This window comes from Leptidea sinapis, chromosome 10 (genome assembly GCF_905404315.1).
Source record: "Leptidea sinapis chromosome 10, ilLepSina1.1, whole genome shotgun sequence".
Classification (NCBI taxonomy): domain Eukaryota; kingdom Metazoa; phylum Arthropoda; class Insecta; order Lepidoptera; family Pieridae; genus Leptidea; species Leptidea sinapis.
In genome coordinates this window covers 1126297-1138358 of record NC_066274.1, presented here as the reverse complement: position 1 = coordinate 1138358, position 12062 = coordinate 1126297, and the positions used below count along the sequence as shown (strand labels likewise).

Sequence of the window (12062 nt, the reverse complement as noted above, 5' to 3'; positions counted from 1 at the left end):
CATTGTAATGGGTTGGGCGTATCAATTAGCATCAGCTAAACGTCTTGCTCGTCTCGTCCCTTATTTTCATAAAAAAAAATGCGTTCAAGTAGCGCACATTATGACCACCATAAAAATAGACTGTTTTATTAGACCAAAAATTTGTTCAACTAATGTTATTATTGTTAAATAATTACATCGATTTTGATAATATTATTCTATTATTATATATTATTTAACAACCCTGAAAAATAAAGGACTTTGATTGGCCTCTGTTCTAAATCGAGATGATGTTAAGGAACTTCGAAATATAACGTCAATTTGCAACAACTCTTGCATATTTTATATTTGCTGATAATGATGATTGGGTGAACCCTGTGTGAAAGTGAGATAACTATCCTTACATAAAAACCTAGGTGTGAGAAAGAGACGGAATAGATGATGACCATGAAACCGTTATGAAACAATTTAGTGTCCATTAGTCTTTTTATTGTTACTGTTCTGTGTTTTAACGGATATAAATTAATAATAGTAAAAATATAATGGTAGGTATCGTGTTCTGTATTAGATTTTGTTGTTATACATATAGGTACCTAGCAACAATCCAACTAAAGAGTCATTTAACAAGTAAATTCTATTAATTATAATCATTTAAGAAAACATGTGTTACATAATAAAATATTTTATACGTGAATATCACGCTGTTTATCAATATTTGTCATACGGATTGACCAAAAGCAAAATAATACACACTTCACTAACTCACAAACATCTCTGTAAAATTAGCACATACGAGCATTTTAAATTTACTAATAATAAATCTATATTTTGAGCAAGGCACACTAACACAAAACTAATATTATCGAAGGTAAGTTGCCACGAGAACTTAACCAAATAACAAGCAAGAATTTCGTTCTCTCAAGGCGTGAGAATCTTAGAGCAATGATTTTATCCAGTCAAATTCGTTGTCATTCCCACGGACTAGTAAAAAAATAAGCACTCCGTGTCACCTTTCATAACAGTGTTAACAGTGTAGACAAAACAAACCGATTAACGTGTAAATACATAACCCCACGCACACACTTAGACTACTACAGGCCGATAGGCGGCCATTTTGAGAATTGTCATCGTCTGTGACAGATCAGTTTGCGTCTCAATAAAATATTTTAAAAATGCCGTCGTGTGTTATGAAAAAGTGTAAAAACGATACTATATTAGTATTTGTTGCCTATATATGATTATTTACGGGAGAAAGAATTGTGTAACCAGTATCCCCCGTAACCGCATACACACTAGCATAACGGTGCTTCACTTGCTATTATCACGGCGCGGAGTCCTTCTTTTTTTACTCATCCGTGGTAATTCCGACGCACTACCATTTTCAAAATGACGCTACTATGAAAAACTCAAAATCTTACATGTTTAAAAGTAACATGTTCCCAGAGTTAATAGTCTCTAGTTTCATTGTCTATTTAAGAAAATCGTTGATTTTATATCCAGGCCAGTTCCAAAAAGTTTGCATAGTTCCATAAGTACCATTATTATGCTACCAATGCCAATCTTAGTTGTATGGCAGTCGCCGCTCAAATACCTTCAAGTTGTGTCTATTGACGTGAATTTTTTTTATGACAATAAAGGAGGAGACGAGCAGGACGGTCAGATGGTAATTGATACGCCTTGCCAAATACAATCAGACATACAAACAGTACCGTTTAGGGTTCTTGAAAAACCCGGCACTGCGCTCGGCACCACAATTGCGCTCGTCTCCTTGAGATATAAGATGTTAAATCTCGTTTGCCCAGTAATTTCACGCTACGGCGCCCTTCTGATCGAAAAACAATAATGCATACACATTATTGCTTCATGGCAGAAATAGGCGCCGTTGTGGTACCCATAATCTAGCCGGCATCCTGTGGAAAGAAGCCTCGCACTGGTACCACAGAAACGGGAATCAGATATCTACTTTTTCTTTTGAAAGTTATTAAATAAAATATGAGTGACCTTTTCAATAAGCCGACAAATTTTATGTCATTTATAATGTAAATACTTTAATTTAAATGAACAAAATACGTCTTCGTTTTGTAAGTCTACATACAGAAAGAAATAGATATTGATAGCCTTGGAAGGTTGAGGGCCAATCTGACAAAGGAAAAATTACCTTAAAATCGGCACGTGGATAGATGAAGGTAATACCTACTTACTTTGCCTAATTTGGTACTTCTATGTAATGTTTAGGATTGTTTTATATATCAATACACGTAACACATGCTGACCAGACAAATTCAGTCCGGATGTCGATAGCTTCATTGTTCACGTAATACTATAATAAAGAGTTCATTGTTTTTATTTGTTTAGGTGATTTATCATGGGTAAATCAAAATTAGCCACCATGACTCGTCGATTAAACGGAAGATAAAATTAGAGTCACTAAAAGGGGAAAATACAGTTGCGCCCGTTTTTAATTTGATTTTTTTTACAACTGGTGGCGGAGCGATATGGGCCGTCGTACCAGCCAGTTTTTATTCAAACAATATTTTTGTTTGCTTTCTTTGGCGCTCAACATCTTAGTACGTTCCAAATTCAAAAAGTGCGCGGCAAAGATAATTGCGTCGCACTTATAAAGAGGATCAAAAACACATTACTGCCGGTAAAAGTTTCTTATAGAAACTTGATGGCACGAAAAGAATATTGTGTTATTTGTGTTTTATACTTTGATTTAATGTCAAAAATAAAAATAATAGTATTAAACATTACTCTCACACAAAAAAATAATAAATTTATTTTCAAATACCTAACAAAACACTCCAACGAATTAAACAACACAAACAGTGGACAAAAAACATATGAAAAATTAATAAAACAGAGGAAACATATCTACCTACAGGAAATACAACATGTTATATCTACCTAGATAGACGTACATAGGTAGAAATATTAAGTATATGCTATTAGTGTTCAATGCGTCAAAAAATAGGCAAAATAAATGGTTGTGCTTAGCCATATATACCTATATATCAAGTGCTGAATTTCGGCACTAATATAATTAGTGATACACATTAAATATAATTCTCGGGCAATTGCATCACATCACATTTCATGATATATGTAAAATGATAAAATAGAATAATAAATAATGGAGATAGAGTTGCAGAAATCGATGCATTTTTATTGGAAATTCCCTATTCTGTATGTAATGTCCTAAGTATTAGTGTCATTTCTTAAATAATAGATAGTAATAATATATTAGTTTTTGAGCTACTAATAAAAACTATAGTAAATCCAGCTTAATGCTGGATTTACCTGGGGAGTTTTGCTTCCATATTTCAAACAGAGGTATACGCCATTTCAGAATGCGCGGAAACCAATATCCAAAACGGCTACTTACACCAAAACATATATATTCATTCTGACAATCAGGCGGCATTGTTGGCTTTAGACGCAGACTTGACGGCGTCAAAATGAGTCAACACCTGCTTTGAGTGCCTACATACATTAGGCAAGAAAAATTGAGTGATTCTCAGAACCCAGGGTCCCAAAGTATGCCAGAGTCATAGGCAATGAAATGGCCGATGAACTCGCAGGGAGCTAAGCTGGAACTAAAGCAGTCCAATATGGTCCACAGCCTATTTCTAGACTGCCTAAGAGCGTCATTCGTCACACCCTGAGGAACTAATGTCAACAAGAAACACACACATCCTTCTTGAGTGTAGGAATCTAGCCACATACCGGGCCCAACACCTGGGTACCGACACCTAGTCACCGAGGACACGCCTCGAGGTCATTGGTGACATCAGAGGTTATCATACCTCTGATGTCACTACCCTGAGGAGCTGGGATGGCAGGATTAGCCGCCCACTCGTCACACCCTGAGGAACCAATGACAACCAGAAGCACTTAAACGCTGAAGCAACTCAACAGGCTTAGACCATTACAAAGCACTGATAAAAGTATTCAGTTAGAATTAATAATAGAAAAGCGAATGAAGCCTTATCATTGAGCATACTCACCAGGATGCTAACTGGGCACTGTCGCCTAAACAAGCACCTCAGTGTGGTCGGAATAAAAAACGACCGAACGTGTAGACTTTGTCTTGAGGTCGATGAAACGCCTCTTCATCTCCTCTGCGTTTGCGGCCCACTAATGCATAAGCGTAACACCATCCTTGGTGACTATACCCTACTCCCAGATGCTGTTTGTAATACTCGCGTCAAGAAGATACTGCTGTTCGTAATTGCGGCAGGGATTGACGACGAGCTACAAGTATGAGTGGCGATCACAATGGTTCAATTCAGGACGCGGTGTTACTAGGACTCATTAGGACTAGACCAATAGCCACACTCTCCAAATATTAATCTTCTCATTTTATAATAACAATCGCAAAATTTTACGTGCGGTACTCATATTTTAGGGGCTTTATCTACCAGACTAAATGCGTTTTACTTGTTATCACCACTTCAGAAAAGGTTGAGCTTTATTGAGAAGAAGTGGCAACAAAATAATTGTCACTCTTCAGCTTCATCGTTTTACAAATTATTTTAATTATAATGTATGTAAAGTGGTACAACAAAACACGTACACGAGGAGGTCAAAAAATTAATGCAAATTAATAAATCAAAACAAAAGAGTCATATCTTCATGTAAAATTGGAGTGTTTACTCGTCGCCTCAACAAAATTCTTCTTGTTCTTTTTGATTTCCTGTATAAGGATGTCAAGTATGGATCAAGAAAAAAATTTTGTTACATAATTCTGTTTTCATTAATTACCTACAGTATGACGCATCATTTTATTGAACCGTGCTTTAAATAAACTAGTTGCATCTCATAAAATATCGATAGGAAGGTACACGCATGCGTGTCTCCGGGATCCGGGAGAGGATCATAAGTGCAGTTCTTTCGACTGCATAAGCACCTACCAACAGTCTGTTACTCTTAACTTGTTGACATTTTTTATTTTAAGGACTTACCGACTTTCGCCGTGAAGTATATTTTATCGCAGTTAAATTTCTGTTTCACTAATGGGCAATCTAATTGGTAAGTTATGTATGTTATGTAGTTTTATGGATTTTTCTCATTCATTATTTTTGTTGTTGATATGTATACTTCTGGATATACAATATACGTTTTATGTATTATATCCAATTCTTTTATATAAAAGGGGACAAAGGGGAAGAGGCACACGTGATTGGAAGGCAACGGTCCATGAAAATCCGCAACACCAGGGGTCGGGAGATAAGTTTTTTAAGTTGGGTGTATGGTCTATTCTTGAAGGTTTCTACGTCGTGTCGGTTCAGGAGAACTTTTGACGTCGAGTATGCCGATACAAGCTGTGGCACTTAAGGATGAACTTGGATTTGGATTATTAGCGATGAACTCACAGCCTTATGTTTTATTAGGGTTCAACTGGACTAAATTTTGCCGACCCGATTCCGAGACTTTGCAATGCACAGAAATTTGTTCCGGCTTTATCTAATCTATTCCGATAAATGTAGGCACAGGCCAGTGCTGTCATCTGCATAGCAATGCATACCGCTGATTTACAGAATATCATTGATATGCAGAAGAAACAGTGTAGGGGATAGCACGCAGCCTTGCGGACCACCAACGTTTATGGGTTTTCAGTCGGATAATGCACCTTGATGCTCCGATCAGTCAAACAACTAATGACCCATGATCGTTTCGCTATAAGCGCTTTGTGCGACCTACTATATTACTTACAATACTCTTATTAATTTCTATTTCACTATTTATCTTATATTATATTTTGTCCAATAAGTTTAATTATTAATGCTCATCCCCTTCATCTCACTGTTACGTGTATTTGCTACGCAATTTTTCATATACTTACCTACAAATCTAATTTACCTTTTTGATGTCAGAAATCTTACAAATTGTAGATTAGTGGTGGCAGAATAACATCGACATTTTTGACCCTTAAATGAAGCTGTCAAATGTTATGTGCTTGTGACTTGGCGCTTTCAATAGCATGGTTAAACTGTCATTTATATATCATTCTTATCACTGCGATTGTGTGTTAGTTTTTTATTATATATTCTAGAATAGCTAATAAAATGCTCGTATAATAACTATGTTTATTTACATTGTATGTGGTTTGATGTTCTCTTGTGTTTTTACCTATTAATTTTGTGATTTTAATTTGATTTAATTAAGTATTTGTTTTTACCGCTCATAACGCATAACTATTCAACCGATCTTTATGAAGTTATGCACACACGTTTTCAGGGGTACAGATTAAATGTTTTTTTTACTGTATAACAAATAAAGAGCGGATGAAGGAATTCGGTGTTCAAACGAGTATGCCCAATTCTTCTATGCCTGACTTTTCATTTTCGTTTTCCATTGAAATTTACAAATACTAAGATTATTTTTGTCGCTTAATTTTTAATATGAAAATTATATATATGATACTAAAATTATTTAATATAATGCTAAAATATTAATTTTGGTAATAATATTTTTTCCGTGCCTTGTAGTCGTGCATTTGATATCGGGAACGTGAATAAACTACGGGTGATAACGGCCCACATTTTTTCTTCTTCGAAATAATTATGTGGTACTCTTCAATAATTATTTCACTGAAAAATACCCCTGTTAACAACCGGATGCCCATAAAAATACCCGTTACCTGAGGCTCGTAAAGCAGAAATACGGAAAATATAGAAAAGAAAACATTTTTTTTTGTCTTAGCATAAAACGAATAGATTAATTAAGTAGTAAGTTTCTTAATAGAGCATTTTTTCCCTCGGGTCAGCTTTCTTCAATAGAATCGTTAGTTCTCTATCCCGTAGAGATTTAGTTAAGTATCAACAATTAAAAAATATATTATGTTTCTGCATAAATCTTCTGAGGCGTAGACGAGAATATTTTTTAAAGACATACAACGTTGTTGAACAAACAGAATTGTTGAGAATTGAATTGTTGAAATGAGATTGTTATTGTTATAACATTCTTGCTCAATGAATCTTTCAACCTTCTTTCACTCATTGCTTGTTGAATAGCACAGCACAATCCCATATTATGTCGTGTTATATATATACATGGAAAAATCAAGTGTAAAATGTTCGAAGTACTTTTACAAGATATGTGTGCTGGTACCTACAACAAGGTTAGATAAAAATGCTATTTACGTATGTAATAAAAATAAGAATAATTCTAACTAATTAGTAATACATAATAATACATCTTTATGCCGTTTGGTGTCGCGACGCTTGGCCAGGGGACAAAGAGGCGCGGGAATGCACAATGCACTATCTACGCGCCTGCTAACCGGGCTACTGGAAACCCAAGCGCTGGCAGCTATTTCGGTCAACGGATCAGCCTAGCTATCCAACGCGAAAATGCTGCCAGTAATCTTGGTACACTTGCCCATAATCATAGTTTTAATTTCAATTAATCATAGTATTGTGGGAGGCTCCTTTGCACAGGAAGCCGGCTAGATTATGGGTACCACAACGGCGCCTATTTCCGCCGTGAAACAGTAATGTCTAACATTACTGTGTTTCGGTCTGAAGGGCGCAAATTCCTGGGCAAATGAGACTTAACATCGTATGTCTCAAGGTGACGAGCGCAATTATAGCGCCGCTCAGAATTTTTGGCTTTTTCAGGAATCCTGAGTGGCACTACATTGTAATCGGTAGGGCGTATCAATAACCATCAGCTGAACGTCCTGCTCGTCTCGTCCCTTATTTTCCCTTATTTTTGTTTGAATAAATTTGATTAGTACTAATTAAAAGAAATGAGGTTCAAAATTTTATTTCATTCCATTTCAAAGCATTTAGGGGTAATTACCCCTGAACATGTTGAGTATGAAGCCCATGTGATATGTTTAACAAACTGTAAATAGTTCATCAATAATCTATAAATATATGCGATTTAATCCTTGGATAAGTATATTCAAAAATGTGTATAAAAAACCAAGATAATACCAGAAGAAATAGTACGGGTCTTATGAACACGAAGACTCTTACATTTAGAATACTTTAATATTATTCGTCTAAAATGTTAAATATTATCCGTAGTAGAGGGGAAGTTAATATGCTGGGGATGATCAATGATTCTATGATCATAGTCATCTCCTCGCAGCAGCAAAATCATAAATGGTTCGTGGTTCTATCGATTTACGTACTTCTTTAATTAGAAAAAATAATTTACTTAAACCACAACACAACTGAGATTATGGGCCTTCGAAAATCGTGACTATGTGGGCTATTGATGACTATTTACTGATGTGGAGAAGGAAAGTCACATAATTGTTAATTTAATATTATATATCCTTTTTCATATAATCGCATACAAGGATTGTTTCTCTACTTATTTTTCTAATCTAGACAATCTTTTCAGAATTATATTCAGTATCACACACTATCCAAAAGTCTCAAAATTAATTTATTCCGTATCAATATTTTCAGGTTTTATCCGTGACAGTATTCTTCATTCAATATTTATTTGTTTTAGATTAAAACAAAGTGTACGAAAACTGAACAGAATGAGGCAGTCGAAATCTCACTTGGGATACATTTTACTAGTGTCAATTTTATTATCATATATTGTGTATTATCATCTGTACTATGGAATGAGTCCAATTAAGCATGCTATTGCCACAGCAAATAGGATAAATAAAGAGAATGAAGTAGCAAGAGCTATCCATTACAGGACAATGCAACACGTTCCTTTAGATGAAGTCTACAAAACTTTTAATGATAACGACACTGATGATTATTCATTTGAACGAGATGAGTACGCAAAAGGTAAATATGCTGCTATAGTGCTTAAAACGGAACTACACAGCTCGTTGTGATATGAAAATAATTCTATCTTTTCCATTTCAGCGCAAATGCTAATTACTCAAACTTGCAAAATACCACTGATGATGAACCGATATGAAAAGAAACATCCAAATAAAAACAAAGTTGAATGTGGAAAACGGGCTGTATTTTTGAATAAAGTATCTGATGACCACGTACGTGTCATGATAAAAGATCAAATTTTGCAAAATCATTTAGGTGATAACACACATTACGATTGCTGTGTGCGATTCTTGAAGACAGTTGATGAACTAAATAAACAAGAGTAAGTAAATATGTTTTAAGATAATCATATTTTGAGATTCATTATCTAATTTAATTTATAAGTCAAGACTTATGTAAAGTAAATCACTTTGGCAATATTTTTAAATTTCAGATATAGTTTTACATCATGTGAAAAATTTGAAGACGGACACACGTTTAAATTAGAAAGTGACTTTATCAATGTCCGTTGCAATTCATATAACAATGAAAATGAAACTTTAGTAATATATGATGATGTATATGCATTTACTAAAAAGGTGAAGAAAACTAAGGCATATTATGAAAACTGCGAAAGCAAATATAACGTCTTAATGTTAGGAATGGATTCCATGTCTCTGTCAAGAGTTGTCCAGACAATGTCTAGAACGGTATCGTTCCTTAAAAACAATTACTGGTTGGGCTTCAGAGGATTCCACAAAGTGCGTATTTAGTATTATTTGATTTGCGCTTTGGTGCCGGGTTTTTACTTTTTCTGTTTTCATTTTTCAGATTGGAGAAAACAAGTTTGACAACCTAATCGCAACACTGACTGGAGTTGATTCAGAATCTGTAACTGAAAAATGTTCAAATCAAATGGATTCATGCAATAATCTCATGATTTGGAAGACTTTTCAGGAAGCCGGATACGTCACAGCTTACGGAGAGGACTATTTAGCACTACCAGATACATTTTCAATAAACTTTACATTTACTAGGCCACCCACCGATCACTACATGAAACCATTTTTTGCAGCCGCTGAACGTGACGCACATCACAAACGTCTCTTGTGTACGGGAAAGATACCGTCGGGACAACAACTCTTAGAATACGCTTTGGATTTTGTAACAACATATAGAAATGAGTCTTTCTTTGGCTATTTTTGGATGAACTCTTTCAGTCACAGCCCTGAACATCAGCCTGAAAACGCAGACAAACTATTCGAAAACTTTTTCAATCGACTATTTTACACCGGAACTTTATCAAATACATTTGTAATATTCTTTAGCGACCATGGTATACGTTTTGGCCCGTACCGCGACAGCGTTGAAGGATATTACGATGATCGCATGCCGTTTTTGTTTATTTGGCCACCTTCATCTTTTAAAGTTAAATATCCTGAAAGCTATAAGGCAATGGCTGTTAATCAATACCGATTAATGACACATTACGATTTGTATAAAACTTTACTTCAAGTACACAAATTATCTTGCAACATACCCAATAATAATATTTCTATAGTAGCTAAAGGAAGCTTCAAACATCAGAGTATTTTGAAAGTCATAAGTGAAAATCGTAGCTGTTCTGATGTTAACGTGGATGAGCAATTGTGCAGCTGTCATAATTTGTACCCCTTCGATGAACATGATACAGAAGGATTAAAGGTAGTTCCGGTTTTAGTATCATACTTATCGAATATGACATCTACTATCCCCACTAAGCATTGCACAAAGTGTTTGAATCTTGAATTAGGCAGCATAAGTCGCATACACTTCTACCATGATAAAAATAATGACCATGTATATTATGTAGTTGCAATTAAAATGTTGCCTGCAAATATAACATATGAAGCTACTATTGTCAGTAATGAATCAAAATTCCAGATAGTTGGCCAGGTCAATTTGATATCGGAATATAATGGATTAGGAACATGCACTATTAATCATAACGATCGTATATTCTGCGTGTGCCAAGACGATTGCAACAAAACCTTTCCTAATAAAATCTGAACTGACGCCAATTAAGAACCAGAAACCGACTTGAGATCACAGAAATATCGTTTTAAACTCTATTTTAAATAGACAGTTATTATATATCGTTAATGTTACTTTTAAGTCATAAATGTTAAATGGTTACTTAACAATTTTATATTTTGACTAAAGTTATGTTTTTCTGTGATATTTTATATATTCTTATACATATTCTGTCCAATATTAGAGACTTCATTTAAATCTCGATATTAAACATTTAAGATATTAACTCGGTTGAAATGTTTGTACAAATTCCATAACATTTCTATCATGCATCCCCAACAATAATGTATCTCTGTATTCTGTTGTTTAAGTTGAACGAAGAAATATTTCTCGAAGTATCAACATATACAACCATTATCCTCTTGATTAATAACATTCATATTTCCAAATAAAAAAACGCTGTAAGTGATTATAAATTAACATTTAAATAATTTAAATAAAATTTATCCAATTTGTTGTATTTTCATTTGTTAAATTCCGTAAGTTGAACCGAAGTGTTATATGAAGTATATAAGTTATTTTCTTTAAGCATAAACACAATTATCTTGAAACCTTGGGGATTCTATGCCTCTACGACTGATTCTTGCGTACACAATCCTATGAAGCATAGGATCATCAGGGCCTTCAGATAGTCTTTATCCATTTCTTCAAGTATAGAGACTTTAAAACACCTAATTATTAACCCTAGCCATGGCCTAACAATTCAGTAGGATGTGTTTAGGGTCTTCAGTGGCATTTGGGCATAATAATATAGTCAGCATAGCATGCTACACCGTTGGCAGTGTGTTAGGGTATGGAGCAGCGAATCAAGGTTAAGTAGAGAGAATGTAACTCCATCTCTAAGAATACACCTGTTGGTTAGCCAGGGTGAGCCGTGCTTAAACCAAAATCCTACTTTTGAGTTCAGTTAATATAGTCCTGTTACCTGGCTTCGTAACCAAAGGCTCATTAATCAACATAATGCTATCTCTCTCCGAGCAAAGAGATTTGATAGTACTGCAGATGCGATTTTATTTGCACTACCAGCAACTGTATTTTTAATTTTATTAGATGTACCAATAATACCTCAACTTAACATTAATGTTAAGTTGAGTAATTTTTACTTTTGTTAACAATTGATTTGCACTAAAATATTAGTTCTAGGTTATATAGATATTCTAATTAGGTACATTCAACATTTTAAATCTTAATTCTAATATAAAATTATACAATATGAATATTTATTATTGTGAAATTACAAAAATAAAAGAGAAGAATTAATAAGTT

The 12062-nt window shown here is 34.5% G+C and overlaps 2 protein-coding genes across 2 annotated transcripts in view; one reads left to right on the top strand and one right to left on the bottom strand.

The window, feature by feature from the left end:
- LOC126966522 (RNA-binding protein Musashi homolog Rbp6) overlaps nt 1–12062 on the bottom strand; it is a 934160-nt gene that overhangs the window by 810463 nt on the left and 111635 nt on the right. The window lies entirely within an intron of this gene.
- Nucleotides 4927–11139, top strand: LOC126966489 (uncharacterized). The gene is made up of 5 exons (XM_050810574.1): nt 4927–5010; nt 8452–8744; nt 8826–9066; nt 9178–9484; nt 9555–11139. Exons 2-5 carry the CDS (start codon nt 8483–8485, stop codon nt 10770–10772), a joined length of 2028 nt encoding a protein of 675 aa, XP_050666531.1. The 5' UTR covers nt 4927–5010; nt 8452–8482; the 3' UTR covers nt 10773–11139.

Bases quoted from the DNA above. Each gene is read 5' to 3' on its own strand.
- LOC126966489 (XM_050810574.1), top strand. From the start codon at position 8,483: ATGAGGCAGTCGAAATCTCACTTGGGATACATTTTACTAGTGTCAATT. The intron at 9,067-9,177 runs GTAAGTAAATAT...TTTAAATTTCAG, and splicing joins GATGAACTAAATAAACAAGA to ATATAGTTTTACATCATGTG. The intron at 9,485-9,554 runs GTGCGTATTTAG...TTCATTTTTCAG, and splicing joins GCTTCAGAGGATTCCACAAA to ATTGGAGAAAACAAGTTTGA.